The 16,844-nt window shown below is 42.9% G+C and overlaps 1 protein-coding gene across 1 annotated transcript; it reads right to left on the bottom strand.

Moving 5' to 3' along the window:
* Positions 1–333: 333 nt before the first annotated feature.
* ccz1 (CCZ1 homolog, vacuolar protein trafficking and biogenesis associated) lies at positions 334–15,948 on the bottom strand. The gene is made up of 17 exons (XM_029764965.1): positions 15,810–15,948; positions 14,234–14,305; positions 14,057–14,153; positions 13,774–13,871; positions 13,565–13,658; positions 11,968–12,048; positions 11,791–11,838; positions 11,585–11,668; positions 9,169–9,344; positions 8,357–8,438; positions 6,997–7,058; positions 5,383–5,494; positions 4,858–4,891; positions 4,497–4,614; positions 2,290–2,448; positions 2,035–2,162; positions 334–1,931 (listed from the first exon to the last, which is right to left on the bottom strand). Exons 2-17 carry the CDS (start codon positions 14,245–14,247, stop codon positions 1,876–1,878), a joined length of 1,443 nt encoding a protein of 480 aa, XP_029620825.1. The 5' UTR covers positions 14,248–14,305; positions 15,810–15,948; the 3' UTR covers positions 334–1,875.
* Between the last annotated feature and the right edge of the window lie 896 nt (positions 15,949–16,844).

Below are 16,844 nucleotides of genomic sequence, written 5' to 3'. Positions count from 1 at the left end.
TGTCAATTCATGTTGTTTTTTTTATGTCACAATTCCAACCCTTCTTTATCCGTGCTTGGGACTGGCAGAAGTGACCCAAAAGAGACACTCTGGCGGGGTTACTTAGTTTTTTATTTAATTTTTAATTTAATTTGTTTATCTTAATTTGTTTTGGTTTTTAACCTTATGGTCCACTTAGGAGCCTACAAGTCACAGTAAAACATTACATTTTTTAACCATAACATTTTTTATATACAATCTAGTTTAGAGGCTGATCCTAAAGTACATCTCAGTTCTTTCTAGACCTCTTTAGACTGTCGTTTACAGTTAAAGAAAGAAATAGGGTACATGGAGGAAAATTAGAATTTCTTAATTTATTTAAAGTTGGGGCTGCATTTTACAAACCACATTACTTTCAACATGAATCATAGCATCTCATTTGAAAATTATACAAGACAATGAACAGAACCCATAAAGGAAAACAGCATGTTTGTGAATGTCTGTTTTTAAATTAATATAGTGATAAATGTCATGTTGTGTCCTTAAAAAGAACAACAACGAGTAGAGTCAGTAGACCAATGATGTCAATTGTAAGACAAACAGCTGACAGGAACTTAAACAAGAAGACAATGCACTTTATATACAAAGAAATAGAAAAATTAAGTACATGTACAGTAAAATTACTCTGATCATTTGACATTTAATTACAAGAATGAAAATACCATTTTGTATTGGTTAAATAAAAATCTAAAGAAATGACATGATGTGAAAAGCTTCTTTATTTAATAGTTTACAATACATACGGTAAGAGATCAATGGAGCACTGATGGCCACGCACCCGTAGGGGATAGCACAAGGACACCGTCAATGGCGTCCATTCAGAAAAGCTGATACAAAAAAGTAGATATGTCAAATCAATCATAATTTACAGCAGTCGCTAGTGAAAGTCTACACACCCTTTGCAGTCGTCACATTTTGCCTTAATTAAATCTAAAAATGTAATTATTTTTTCATATCGATCTACGCAACCTACTCCAGATTTTACAAGTGAAATAAAAATGATAGAACATTTTCCAAATTACTAAGAAATACTAAATGTGGATGTATTGAATGCTTATGTCTTCACACTCCAGAGTTAATACTTGGTGGAAGCACCTTTGGCAGCAATTACAGCTGTGAATAATAATTTTGAATAAGACTCTACCAACCTTGAACAACTCTTAGGGCAATGTACATCTATTGTTTTTGTCAAAATTGCTCAAGCTCAGTACATTTGGTTAGGAATCATTGATGGACAGCAATATTCAAACCTTGTCTCAGATTTTTAAAGCAGATTTAAGTCAGGAGGGAGACTGGACCATTCAGCAACACTCAACACCTCTTAGAACACCATTCTGTTGTGTCTTTGGCATTAAAATGTGTGTAACTGTCCCGCAGAAAAATACAACTCTATCTCAGGATTAGGTTTTCCTCTAACTTCTCATTCAGTTGGAAAATGTTCTATAACTTTCCTTCACTTAGATAATGTGGAGTAGGTTGTGTAGATCTGTAGGAAACCCCCAAAAAATGTAACACATTTTTTTATTGAATGTTAAAGGCAGAAAAATATGAAGACTGTGCAAGTGCTGTGTAACTTTCACTAGGCACTGTATGTGTTCTAACAGGCCTATAATGTGGTTACTAAATAGATTCTGGACCTATCCCCCATGGGGGGACGGGTGTGTGGCGTTTCCATGGTTTTGGTCGAACTCTTACCTAATCTATGCAATTATTGCATTACACTGATGCTGTCATAACACCCTGCAATGCTGACAGTTTTAGTGTGGTGAAACAGTCCATTGCCCTCTCACCGTCTCTCCCTCTTCTTCGTGCAGTTTTTTCTTTTCTTTATTTCTTTCAGTCCAAGAAGAAAATGTTGTTGAACTGTGTCGCACAGAGCCTCTTCACTTCCTCTGTTGGTAGAAAAAAAACAGGGTTGGGATTAGCAAGCATAACCAAGAAAACATGTGAGATGAGCTCAAAGAAACAAAATCCATCCATCCATGTTGGACCTACCATTAACTTCAATCAAATTGGCATTCTTCTGGTTCAAGATAACGTAGAGCTCTCTCTGGTCCGACTTCTTGCCGACCACCCAGTAGTCTGTCATAGCCTTCACAATGATCTCTTCATCTTCATCAACCCTGAGGCAACATACAAAAATAACATGAACATACGGACACTGTAATATACTTTACATACAGAGTTGCCAAAACTAGGCCTCAGAGTGCTAACCCTAACAGGGTTTTTGTGGTATTTCATTGGGCATACCTGGCGAAGTCACAGTTGATGTCTCCCAGAATCTTCATGAGGTCTGGGTGGACCGAAGTCAGAGAAACGCTGGCTGTCTTCCTCATGTGGATGGTGCTCTTCTCTGCCAGGTTCATGTGGTTGAAGTAGATGAACTTGAACTGGGGCTCCTTGTCCGGCCTGTAACAACACAGAGGGAGAGGATTTCGATTAGAGGTCGGCCGATTAATTAGGGCCGATTTCAAGTTATAACAATCAGTAATCTGCATTTTTGGACGCCGATTACATTGCACTCCACGAGGAGACTGCATGGCAGGCTGACTACCTGTTACGCGAGTGCAGCAAGGAGCCAAGGTAATTTGCTAGCTAGCATTAAACTTATCTTATAAAAAACTATCAATCTTAACATAATCACTAGTTAACTACACATGGTTGATAATATTACTAGGTTAACTAGCTTGTCCTGCGGTGCATATAATCAATGCGGTGCCTGATAATTTATCATCAAATCACAGCCTACTTTGCCAAATGGGTGATAATTTAACAAGCGCATTCGCGAAAAAAGCACTGTCGTTGCACCAATGTACCTAACCATAAACATCAATGCCTTTCTTTAAAATCAATACACAGAAGTATATTTTTTTTAAACCTGCATATTTAGTTAAAAGAAATTCATGTTAGCAGGCAATATTAACTAGGGAAATTGTGTCAAGCAGAGTCAGGGTATATGCAGCAGTTTGGGCCGCCTGGCTCGTTGCGAACTGTGTGAAGACCATTTCTTCCTAACAAAGACCGTAATTAATTTGCCTGATTTTTACACAATTATGACATAACATTGAAGGTTGTGCAATGTAACAGCAATATTTAGACTTAAGGTTGCCACACGTTCGATAAAATACGGAACGGTTCCGTATTTCACTGAAAGAATAAATGTTTTGTTTTCGAAATGATAGTTTCAGGATTTGACCATATTAATGACCTAAGGCTCGTATTCATGTGTATTTATTATATTATAATTAAGTCTATGATTTGATAGAGCAGTCTGACTGAGCGGTAGTAGGCAGCAGCAGGCTCGTAAGCATTCATTCAAACAGCACTTTCCTGCGTTTGCCACAAGCTCTTCGCAATGCTTGAAGCACAGTGCTGTTTATGACCTCAAGCCTATCAACTCCCGAGATTAGGCTGGCAATACTATTGTGCCTATAAGAACATCCAATAGTCAAAGGTATATGAAGTACAAATGGTATAGAGAGAAACAGTCCTACAACCTAAAACTTCTTAACTGGGAATACAGAAGACTCATGTTAAAAGGAACCACCAGCTTTCATATGTTCTCATGTTCTGAGCAAGGAACTTAAACTTTTTTACATGGCACATATTGCACTTTTACTTTCTTCTCCAACACTGTTTTTGCATTATTTAAACCAAATTGAACATGTTTCATTATTTATTTGAGACTAAATAGATTTTATTTATGTATTATATGAAATTAAGTGTTCATTGTTCATTCAGTATTATTGTAATTGTCGACCTCTAAAAATAATAATAAATAAAATCGTCCGATTAATCGGTATCGGCTGTTTTTGGTCCTCCAATAATCGGTATTGGTTGACCTCTAATGACAAACATTACAAGGATGAGAGGAGAGTCTAATGCCAATTTCACACTACTGAGCCGAGATGAGCAGAGCCAAGTAGGACTGTACTGCGCTAGCCTGCTTACTCATTACAAATAGTTGCTTGAACCATACTGGAAAGGCCAATATGAAAATAAAATATCAGAGCCAGCACAATGTTATGACGTTGCCATGAGGAGCACTGCAGATATTGAGATGAGCGCGATGCAAGACTTTTCTCTCACACATTCAGAGTATGTGCGCAGAATCACGGGTGTGCGCCACACTGCTACACTAGGTAGCTCTGGAACAAAAACAGTGGAAAAGGTTAGCTTCGTGCTTCAACGCTCTTAGTTGTTGCGGAAAATCGGCCTGATATTGCTGTGTACTCTGTGCATCACTGAGTCTACCTTTAAGCAGTACTACACCTCAGGACCATCATCAGTTTATCCAGGTCATTGAGTTCATTGGTCCAATCGTCAAGAGGATGCCGTGGCATAAACGCATACCTTTTAAAAACACATATATTTTGGACCGTGATTTCTATCATGGCGTGTTGGAACAACACAGGCCCAGGAACTGGAGGCTAGAGGATTAAAGCAAAAGTTCTGACCCTGATATCCTGCGGTTGACATTGTATTGTTCACATATGTCGGAGGCCAGCAGGGTGAGCTGAGGTCCGACCAGACCATCCAGCTGCTCACAGAACTCCCTCGTCAGCTCCACCGACGCTGGGGGAGAGAGAATATGACCATACGGTAGTTAGAATTAGTAGAATGGACTTTGGAACTTCTAAGAATTTATAAGGTTTTTTCTTTCAGTCCACATAATATGGCAATGCCTTAGAATTTGCCATTGCATTATTCACAGAACATTTGGAACGGCAGACTCAGAATGCTGAGAAATGATGTAATAAGCATCAGCCCAGCTGTTTGGGGGAGGGGACTGACCAAATGATAAGAGAGGATACTCACCACTGATCATAAAACAAACCGCTGCACTCATCGCCTGAAATAAAGAGCAGACAATGTGCAGTTTGAATATAATGGGTCTAGAGAAAATAATACTATAATTTAGAACGTATTTCCAAATACATTGAATTTATAAATCATTTAAGGAAGCCATTTGAGATACCAACGAACAAAGCCAATTCCCCCAACATCAGAGGTTAAACCTTCTCTTTGTTCTTCAGTAATGAAATAATAACAGATTACCAAATGTTCTGCCAAACAAATAATGGGTTGGGGGTACTACCCGTCTCTCTCTTAAAAACACAAAAGAAAAAAGCCTCTACTGACCTCCCACAAAACCCAGCAGGGCTCCAGACCACAGTTCCCTGCTCCTCAGTTCTGTCCCAAATGACGCCCTATTCCCTATGTAGTGCACTACTTTGGACCAGAACCTTGCACTACATTTGATTAGATCCCTATGGGCCCTGGTCAAAAGTAGTGCACTATATAGGGAATAGAGTACCATTTAGAATGATGCCCTCTCCTCACCTTATAAACTATCAGATGCAGCTCCTCATAACTGTCCTCTGTGTTGACAAATATTCTAGGGAAGCGGAATTTGGCCTCTGGGTCTTTGAGGTTAGCAGGTCCTGTCAAAAACCTGAGGGTGGAAAGAAGACAGGATATGAGAGGGCGTATACATCACAGCTCATCACGATTACTGTGATTGACAACGATGTTTCACAATTACAAAACAAATTTAGTTAGATACAAATCAAAAACTTTTACCTCACACAAAAAAATGTAAAATAAACAAATGAATCCCCAAGTCTATCTAGCAGTTTGTAAATGTCTTTGTGGACGTACATTGTGTATCCCTTCCATAATTTGTACTGTCACAGTTTTCCCCTGCCTTTGGGTGGGTCTCTCTCCCCACTGCCTCGGAGTCACACTGGCCTGGCAGCAGCACACTCTCAGGGATCACTTCTCCTCCAACAACGGCTCTATTTCAATGCATTCATATTAAGTGCTCGTATTCCGTCTGATCTGTGCTTGTATTCAGATCTAAAGGTTGTGTGTGTTTGACTACTTAAAAGGTTGTGTGTGTTTGACTACTTTCTGCTAAGCAACTTGCCCTAAGAGAAAAACCTCTTAATTCTACCCATTCTCTGAGACCATTTATTCCCTTCCCTTCTATTAAGTAATCGCTGATCTGACCAGACAGGATATATGAAAGCCATGTAGTGGAACCCCTTCTTCCCTCTTTACAGCTGTGTTGAATCAAATCAAACTTTATTTGTCACATGCGCCAAAGACAACAGGTGTAGACCTTACCGTGAAATGCTTACAAATCAGTGTTTGGAAGGGATGCAGGAAGGATTGTGTTTTAGAGTATTCATACAGAGACTACAGAGCACCTCTGCTAATAATCTCATCCTCCACCTCCTCCTCCTCCTCTCTCTCCTACTTTGTCCACCTCAGGCACAGAGGCCTCTAGGGTGGACTAGGCTACACAGAGACTCCGTTAACTAGCTTGGCTCTCCCTCCTCCTCTCTGTTAAGTGTAATCCCCCCTCCTTTGTGTCTGTGGGTGGGACGGTAGAGATACAAATCTCATTATTGTCAGTGGGGTAAGACCACGTCACGTTGGAACACAGATCAGTAATCCTCCATGTTGTTATAACAAATCAGACTGGATATTGCACATGCCGGACCACCAACGCGCTTTAATTACAACCTAATGTTAGTCTAATAATGCTTTCCTATCATACCAGAACTATCAAACATCTATTGTGACATCCCTGTTGATTGTTTTATTGATTTCACTTGATAATCTAAAACAATATGAATTCCTCCATCGCTTCGTTGAAATAGCAATATATCCAATAAAAACCATCATGGATGAACACGATAAAGTCGGAATTCCATTCATCTCCTCTTCTCTCCACCCCCTCAGGTTAAATGTATCAGTCTGCTATAGTCAGATTAGCAGCAGATGTGGCATGGCTAGAAATCTCCACCCTGACATGATGATCTGGTGTCCCTGTCCTTCTGCCCTGAGATAGCAGGGGACCAGAGCCCCAGGGAGGGAGCCTGGCCCAGCCTAGCCAGGAGACATGGAGGAAGGGAGGCAGGGGACCAGGGAGGGCGTTTAAGGACTTACCTCCCATAGTGAAGCAGATTCCCTGCCACCTCTGGCCTTAAGGGAGAGTCCCTACCAGCCAGCTGGAGAGAGAAAGGGAGGATGAGGAAGAGAGACAAGGAGGGAGAGAGTTAGGAGATGGAGGAGAGAGAGAGAGAGAGCCTGCTTGAGTATAACTAAAGTCATTATCAACATTGTCTGAGCTTGTGGGGTATCAATGTGTGGTCAACTTTAAATGTGCTTGTTACACAACAATACATTCTTCGTGTGGCATGATGCCATTGTGGAGCAGGTGTTGGAAGAGTTCTGGCAACGTTGAGAGAAGGTTTAGGCAGAGGATCAGAGTTTTAGTAGAACAGAGGCAGGGAAGTGGCAGTTGCTTACGCTCTAGCTCCCCCTCTGATCCCTCCTCTCTCCCCTCGCTCGCTCTGTGACCCCTCCTCTCTCCGCTCGCTCGCTCTGTGACCCCTGCTCTCTCCCCTCGCTCGCTCTGTGATCCCTGCTCTCTCCCCCCCTCGCTCTGTGATCCCTCCTCTCTCCCCCCCTCGCTCTGTGATCCCTCCTCTCTCCCCCCCCTCGCTCTGTGATCCCTCCTCTCTCCCCCCCTCGCTCTGTGATCCCTCCTCTCTCCCCCCTCGCTCTGTGATCCCTCCTCTCTCCCCCCCTCGCTCTGTGATCCCCCCTCTCCCCCCCCCCTCGCTCTGTGATCCCTCCTCTCTCCCCCCCTCGCTCTGTGACCCCTCCTCTCTCCCCCCCTCGCTCTGTGATCCCTCCTCTCTCCCCCCCCTCGCTCTGTGATCCCTCCTCTCTCCCCCCCCTCGCTCTGTGATCCCTCCTCTCTCCCCCCCTCGCTCTGTGATCCCTCCTCTCTCCCCCCCTCGCTCTGTGATCCCTCCTCTCTCCCCCCCTCGCTCTGTGATCCCTCCTCTCTCCCCCCCCTCGCTCTGTGATCCCTCCTCTCTCCCCCCCTCGCTCTGTGATCCCTCCTCTCTCCCCCCCTCGCTCTGTGATCCCTCCTCTCTCCCCCCCTCGCTCTGTGATCCCTCCTCTCTCCCCCCCTCGCTCTGTGATCCCTCCTCTCTCCCCCCTCGCTCTGTGATCCCTCCTCTCTCCCCCCCTCGCTCTGTGATCCCTCCTCTCTCTCCCCCCCTCGCTCTGTGATCCCTCCTCTCTCCCCCCCCTCGCTCTGTGATCCCTCCTCTCTCCCCCCCTCGCTCTGTGATCCCTCCTCTCTCCCCCCCTCGCTCTGTGATCCCTCCTCTCTCCCCCCCTCGCTCTGTGATCCCTCCTCTCTCTGTGATCCCTCCTCTCTCCCCCCCTCACTCTGTGATCCCTCCTCTCTCCCCCCCTCGCTCTCTGATCCCTCCTGCCTCTCTCTCACCTCTGGTTCAGAGTGTCTGGGGAACAGTGACGTCGTCAGGTACTTGTACAGGATCCGCATGTCATCCTGCTCCAGACCACTCCTGCATGGGGACAACAAAAAAAGGGGACACACCTTTGTTAGCATCAAACACTTCCTGTTCACAGTCTGTTCAGGAGTATTGATGAACTAAACCCATCATCTCCATGGCTCACCATGGGCCCAATGCTGTCATAACTGCTCAAATAATTTGATTAGCAATCAATCAAATCATTACGATCAATCAGTTATCACGTAATCCCCAGATTCCATACAGTAACGGGTCAGACTAACAGTTAAAAGTGAGAGAGACATGTATGAATTACTGTAATCAGATTGTGTGTATTTAAGGCATCTTCTGTGTCTCCCAGCCATGCCCAAGACAACCCCATACCTAGCCCAGCCTAACGGGATGAGGAGCATTGGAGGGATGCCTGGCTCCCCCACACCTTACAGTGGTAAAGGGCTGCAAGGAGGTGCCAAGGGCCTGCAGGCTGTTTATAAGATCAGGGCCCTGGCACGCACAACACAGGAGGGGGGAAACCTCCCCCTCCTCTCCTCCCTGGCAGCCTGAAAAACAGCCTACTAGAGCCTGGCCAGTTGAATGGTGAAGCAGCCTGTGCCTCAAGATCACGGAAGAATGAAATTCAGAGCTTATGTTGTCCAACGACTTCTGTTAGCATTTGCAAATTGTAGGCAAAATGTGGTTTCTACATGTGGGCAGGTGTTTTAAACCAGAGTACAGCAGACAACCCCCACACAACCCCCACACGGTCTGCTTCCCCCAGCCGTACCATATCAGCTGGTCGTTGTAGAGGAAAGCTGTGTATTTGATCAGGCTGAGGCTCTCCTCCACTCTGTTAACGAATGACTGGATCTTCAGGTAGGTCATCTTGTCCAGGGGGAAAAAGGCGATTCCCCCGAACACGTCCAGCAGGTCACAGGACTGCAGGTGCAGCGTCTGCAGGTACTGGAGGAGACCAGGGATAGAGGACGGTTATACATGCAGTCATGTCTCCGTTTTGTTAATACACATCAGGGATACGTGAGGAAGGTGAGGTGTTAGCTTAGAAAGCAACGTTATACACACATCCCATTGTGATCAGGAGCCCAATGCTGAGAAACCTCGTTAAGAAACACAAAAGGGGCTGCACACTGTATGTCTGGACAACACAATGCTCCTATTTCCAGCTTCAATGGCAACAATATTTCTGTCCAAGGTGGATCTCAGTAAGGTCAAAGCTGGAGATATTAGTTTACCTGCGTAGTGCTTACATTGCTGTTCCCAAAGACACGAGAGGACACAGGAATTACTAGAACATTTCAACCTGGGATACGATACAGACACCACAGGCCTTCTCTGTGTCTGAGTTACATACTGGAAGGGGACACCTTGATAGGGTTAGGGAGAGCTGGGGGTTTCCTCTGATTGGCTTGGTATGAATAATGAACACAGGTCATTGCGGCCAATGGGCTGGGCCTGTAGTAGGGCGGAAGCTTTGACCAGCTCTCCTTGAGAAAGGCGTTATTTCAGAGTAGTGATAATTAGCGGGGGAAGCCATATATTTCAGAGTAGTGATAATTAGCGGGGGAAGCCATATTTCAGAGTAGTGATAATTAGCGGGGGAAGCCATAATTCTGAATAGTGATAATTAGCGGGGGAAGCCATATTTCTGAGTAGTGATAATTAGCGGGGGAAGCCATATTTCAGAGTAGTGATAATTAGCGGGGGAAGCCATATTTCAGAGTAGTGATAATTAGCGGGGGAAGCCATATTTCTGAGTAGTGATAATTAGCGGGGGAAGCCATATTTCAGAGTAGTGATAATTAGCGGGGGAAGCCATATTTCTGAGTAGTGATAATTAGCGGGGGACGCCATATTTCTGAATAGTGATAATTAGCGGGGGACGCCATATTTCTGAGTAGTGATAATTAGCGGGGGAAGCCATATTTCAGAGTAGTGATAATTAGCGGGGGAAGCCATATTTCAGAGTAGTGATAATTAGCGGGGGAAGCCATATTTCTGAGTAGTGATAATTAGCGGGGGGAAGCCATAATTCTGAGTAGTGATAATTAGCGGGGGAAGCCATATATTTCAGAGTAGTGATAATTAGCGGGGGAAGCCATATATTTCTGAGTAGTGATAATTAGCGGGGGGAAGCCATAATTCTGAGTAGTGATAATTAGCGGGGGAAGCCATATATTTCAGAGTAGTGATAATTAGCGGGGGAAGCCATAATTCTGAGTAGTGATAATTAGCGGGGGAAGCCATATTTCTGAGTAGTGATAATTAGCGGGGGAAGCCATAATTCTGAGTAGTGATAATTAGCGGGGGGAAGCCATATTTCAGAGTAGTGATAATTAGCGGGGGAAGCCATATTTCTGAGTAGTGATAATTAGCGGGGGAAGCCATATATTTCAGAGTAGTGATAATTAGCGGGGGAAGCCATATATTTCAGAGTAGTGATAATTAGCGGGGGAAGCCATAATTCTGAGTAGTGATAATTAGCGGGGGAAGCCATATTTCTGAGTAGTGATAATTAGCGGGGGACGCCATATTTCTGAGTAGTGATAATTAGCGGGGGAAGCCATATTTCTGAGTAGTGATAATTAGCGGGGGAAGCCATATTTCTGAGTAGTGATAATTAGCGGGGGAAGCCATATTTGAAGGTCACTTATGACTGACATCTGACCCTGCATTTAGTCACTAGAAAGTCAATACAGAGTCCAGCACTCTAGACGGCTAGATGCACCAGTAGTATTACTGCTGTCAAGCAGGCAGCCAAGCCTGGAAACAGCATCACATCATTAGTAATGTGGATAGCACACAACACCACATGGGAATGTTTTCACTGTAAAAAAAGGACAGCTAAGAGGTAGGAACTACTAAGAAGTAAGAGAATGTGTGTAATATATATTTACAAAGATATGCTAATGAATTTCACAAGTAGTAAATCATCTGGCATTGAAATAGCAGTGCCCCTAGGAAAACATTGCTGAGAAAAGACTGACAATATGCATAGATGATCTGTTGAACTGTCCAATCAAGCTACATTACTCAGAGTATATAAAGGACAATTGTAAAACAAATGTTCTGCATCCAATAAGACATGACAAATCCCCTCGTCACCTATTACCACCCATCATCATGCATATAGTTGCAGAGACTTGAGGTATGTACTATGTAGCCTAGTGTTTGTTCTGTTTTACCCTGTAAAAGAACTTGTCAAGCTTCTGCATGAGCAGCTCCACCCCGCCTGCTTCCATTGCTCTGCCAAATGTGCCGTTGAAGAGCTGGAGAACAGAGCAGGGAAAAGATCCATCAGCAAACCACATCCAGTCTCACACAGTCTTTACTAGAGAACGTGAGCTGGTATGACTTGAGGTTTACTCCCGAGTCCCAACCGGATGCTCACCTTGTACATACTGTAGCATTCCCGTAATACTGCACCATAAACGGTGTCCTACACAAACAAGAGAATAAACAACTGAGAAAGTTATAAATGATCTGCACAAAAGAGTTGAATTCCCTCAAATGGACCATACAAACATGAAATATACACAAATAAAAGATGCAACAAAATAAGACGTACAAGTATTTCCTCTTCCTGATATTCTATCGTGGGAGGTCTCCCATCTTTATTAGGTTTTTCTACCATCGGGTTCCGCACCACCTGGAAAAGCAAACAGGGACAGGTAGAGGAATTATCTATTCAAAAGAATCCCAGGAGACCTAATAACTTGTCAAAAAGATATGAGTATGTTGAGAGTGCAACCGCTCTATACAGCGCATTCAGAAAGTATTCACACCCCTTCTTCCACATGTTGTTGTGTTACAGCCTGAATTTATTCAATTTAGATTTTGTGTCACTGAGTTACACACAGTACCTCATTATGTTAAAGTGGAATTATGTTCTAAGAAATGTTTACAAATTAATTACAAATGAAATGTCTTGTCAATAAATATTCAACCCCTTTGTTATGGCAAGCCTTAATAAGTTCAGGAGTAACAATGTGCTTACTTAACAAGTCATATAATAAGTTGTATGGACTGACTGTGTGCAATAATAGTGGTTAACATGTTTTTTTATGACTATTCTCTGTACCCCGCACATACAACTATCTGTAAGGTCCCTCAGTTGAGCAGTGAATTTCAAACAGAGATTCAACCACAAAGACTAAGGAGGTTTTCCAATGCTTCGCAAAGAAGGGCACCTATGGTAGATGGGGTAAAAACTTAAATAAAGCAGACATTGAATATTCCTCTGAGCATGGTGAAGCTGTTAATTACACTTTGGATGGTGTATCAATACACCCGGTCACTACAAAGATACAGGCGTCATTCCTAACTCAGTTGCCTGAGAAGAAGGAAAGCGCTCAGGGATTTCACCATGAGGCCAATGGTGACTTTAAAACAGTTACAGAGTTTAATGGCTGTGAAAGGAGAAAACTGAGGATGGGATCAACAACATTGTAGTTACTCCACAATACTAACCTTATTAACAGAGTGAAAAGAAGGAAGCCTGTACAGAATTTTAAAAAATCCAAAACATGCATCCTGTTCGCAATTAGGCACTAAAGTAAAATTGTAGAAAATGTGGCAAAGAAATTACTTTTATGTCCTGGTTACAAAGTGTAATGTTTGGGGCAAATCAGACACTGGGAGACAACTTCACCTTTCTGCAGGACAATAACCTAAAACACAAGGCCAAATATGCACTGGAGTTGCTTACTAAGATGACATTGACTGTTCCTGAGTGGCTTAGTTACAAGTTGACTGAAATCAACTTGAAAATCTATGACAAGACTTCGAAATGGTTGTCTAGAGATGATCAACCAACTTGACAGAGCTTGAAGAGTTTTAAAAAGAATAATGGCCAAATATTGTACAATCCTTGTGTGCAACGCTCTTAGAGAGACTTACCCAGAAAGACTAACAGCTGTAATCACTGCCAAAGGTGACTGTAACATGTATTTACTCAGGGATGTGGATACTTACATAAATGAGATATTTCTGTATTTCATTTTCAATACTTTTTACAAAATTACTAAAAACATGTTTTCACTTTGTCATTATGGGGGCTTGGTGAGAAAAAAAATCTAACGAAACGTGAAATATGTCAAGGGGTATGAATACTTTCTGAAGGCACTGTATATAGTAAGTGGAAATAAGTTGGAAAACCAATGTACCATGACGATCCAGAAACTGTCCTCTGCTTCAAAGAAGAACTGCCTGTTCTTCTGTGTGTGTAGGGATTTAGCAGGCTTTGTTGGACAGAAGGTTCTGGAACACAGCAAAGATGGTGGTTGGGATAGGGGATATGAATCCAATAGACATAACTAACAGATTTGAGAAGTTTTACTTCAAGATAATTGATTAGTTAGTAGTTCCTGTGTACCTGGTAAACTGTACAATGGCCTCACAAAGACCGACATTACGGATCTTCTCATTCTTCTCGACCTCACTAGGATGGTAGAATAAAATCTTCTTCTCCTCCTACAATGCACACAAGGAGGCAGTTTCCATGAGGCACAGTATTTGAATGGAGACCACAAAGTTGACAGATATTCACATTGGATAATTTACAGCAGTAAACATTGAGCTGATGAACAGCGTCATTAAAGTTCATAGTGAGAACATGTGAAACACACGGGACATAAAAACAACCAAATGGAGCTCACCTCTCCCTCCCGTGACCCAAATGAAGGATTATAGAGGAAAAAGCTGAGAAGAGATGGGGTGTACTGTTTCTCTTGCGTTCCCGAAGCCATTCTCGGACTGCAACAGAGGAAGATGCTGATCAACTATCTGTGACTGAACAGACTGAAAGATGCGTTACAATGAGACCCGGGTATTACCTGATCATCAGCATTAGTGTAGTTTGTGTCTGGATGTCCTCTGTTCCAGAGTGAATTTAGCATGCTTTGTGGCTGCAGACAAAAAGAATATCAGCTCCGCTTTAAAAACGCTACACATACATTTGAGAGTTTCAAGTTCCTTGGTGTCCACAACACCAAAAAACTATCATGGTCTAAACACACCAAGACATTCGTGAAGCAGGCACGACAACACCTTTTCCCCCTCAGAAGAATGAAAAGATTTGGCATGGGTCCCCAGATCCTCAAGAAGTTCAACAGCTGCACCATCGAGAGCATTCTGACCGGTTGCATCACCTCCTGGTATGGCAACTGCTCGGCATCTGACCGTAAGGCGCTACATAGGGTAGTGCCAACGGCCCAGTACATCACTGGGGCCAGGCTTCCTGCCATCCAGGGCCTATATACTAGGTGGAGTCAGAGGAAAGCCCTACAAAATTGTAAAAGACTCCAGTCACCCAAGTCATAGACTGTTCTCTCTGCTACCACACGGCAAGCGGTACCGGAGCGCCAAATCTAGGATCAAAAAGCTCCTTAACAGCTTCTACCCCCAAGCCATAAGACTGCCGAAACAATTAATCAAATGGCCACCCCCTCCATTTGTTTTTACACGGCTGCTACTTGCTGTTTATTATCTATGCATAGTCACTTCACTCCTACCTACATGTACAAATTAACTCTACTAACCTGTACCCCCACACATTGACTCGGTATCGTTACCCCCTGTTCATAGCCTCGTTACTGTTATTTTATTGTGTTACTTTTTATAATTTTTTACTTTAGTTTATTTGGTAAATATCTTATTAACTCTACTTGAACTGCACTGTTGGTTAAGGGCTTGTAAGTAGGCATTTATTTCACAGTAAGGTCTACTCCACCTGTTGTATTCGGGACAAATAAAGTTTGATTTGATCATTTCAGATTAACAAAATCAGTGAGTCATGGAATTTGGTCTGTTTACTTTAGGCAGTAAATTGCATCAAAAGCTCAATATCTCAAATCAGGCTGAAAGATAAGCATGCATTTCCTGATTTGAACAGAGCATTATTACCTTCCACTGACACTTGACACCAGCAACACTAGTTAGCTGTATAATATAAACGTATCCTAACTTCCACACCTCAGGCGCATGGCTAATTGATTCCCTTTATGTGACTTGCTAGGTGGCATTGTTACAATCTATTATTTTAATCAGGCCCAGTGCTTAGGCAAGTTAGCATGCTAGCTACGTTAACCAACTCACTCAAACAAGTCCACAACACAGCTAGCTAACAAGCTAGCACACCGGCCTTGGTAGCCAGGTAGGGACAACGGGGATTTTTTTTGCCATCTGAAAAGACCAATGTGATACAAAACAAACAAACTAGCTAAGTTTATACTGTTAAAAAGCTAATTTGTTAGATATAGCAAGCTAGCAATTATCCGACGTTAGGTGGTTAATTTGTATGGTTGCACTGTAGCAGTGTCAACAATCCGCTAACGTTGTGTTCGCATCGATCTGGGAAAACTATTTCCGAATCACAAATTAATTTGACATAAACACAACGACGCGACTTACCTTTTACTGTATAAAGTCAGCACATACAGATCATCTCGTTTGTTGCGAACATTAATAACAGATACAGTAGAAAAGCCGCGATCAATGACAAAATCCGCGCACACTTCCTGCTTTGACAGAATCTCATGTGTTACAGTAAAAACTGCTCGGTGGGGTGTCTTGTACAAAAACTATGGTACCACACTAAAAGTTCCTGTGATGTCCGTGCCTTTCCAGACTGTGCATAAATCAGGCCTATATACCAATACAATGTTGAAGGCGAATTGGTCTTGATGATCATGGATTGGTCTTTGTTTAATAAAGCCTGGGCAGCCACTGGTGGGCTTTATGGATCTCCACTATCATCTGGGCTTGATGTGCACAGTTGGTAATACCTTCGCGTCCCCCGGTACTTAAAACATAAAGGCTTCATTTACCAACACCATGCTGGAGTGACTCATGCCTAGGAATTCTAATTCCTGATGTTGCACCCCTTGTTCAGCGAGGGGTATACAACAGAACGCTGCAACTGAACGTGGGGCGCAACATCAGGAAGCCTTTGCAGCCTGAATATTGTCATGTAATTATAAATACAATTTACACGGGTTTTATACACATTTTCTGTATAAATAACATCCAGAATATATGTAATCCAGGGGTTGGAACCAGTTCAGGGAAGAGAACCAAAAACAAGTTCAGGGAACAGAACCGAAAACCGGAAAATTATGCAATTTTTCAAGGAACATAAACGGAACCTGGAACAAAAGTGGTCCATACTGTTCTGGAACAGAACCGTAATTTTAAAAGCATGGGAACTGGTTAATAATGATATTTTTCATTCCAGCCATTTTTTTCTAGTCCCACAACAAAGCACCTATACAAAGCCCTCACTCAGTCACTCAGAAAGGTATTTCAGTGTTTGCCTGCAAAATTTAAATCCTTGCTTGTGATTGATTAGGCTACCTGTGTCACACCCTGATCTGTTTCACCTGTCTTTGTGATTGTCTCCACCCCCTCCAGGTGTTGCCCATCTTCCCCATTATCCCCTGATCGCTG

This window comes from Salmo trutta, chromosome 10 (genome assembly GCF_901001165.1).
Source record: "Salmo trutta chromosome 10, fSalTru1.1, whole genome shotgun sequence".
Classification (NCBI taxonomy): domain Eukaryota; kingdom Metazoa; phylum Chordata; class Actinopteri; order Salmoniformes; family Salmonidae; genus Salmo; species Salmo trutta.
The sequence above is the reverse complement of the archived record's forward strand: the minus strand, read 5'-3'. Positions and strand labels throughout refer to the sequence as shown.

Bases quoted from the DNA above. Each gene is read 5' to 3' on its own strand.
- ccz1 (XM_029764965.1), bottom strand. The intron at 13,872-14,056 runs GTGAGCTCCATT...TGTGCATTGTAG, and splicing joins TTGGGTCACGGGAGGGAGAG to GAGGAGAAGAAGATTTTATT. The intron at 1,932-2,034 runs GTAGGTCCAACA...TTCTACCAACAG, and splicing joins CAATTTGATTGAAGTTAATG to AGGAAGTGAAGAGGCTCTGT.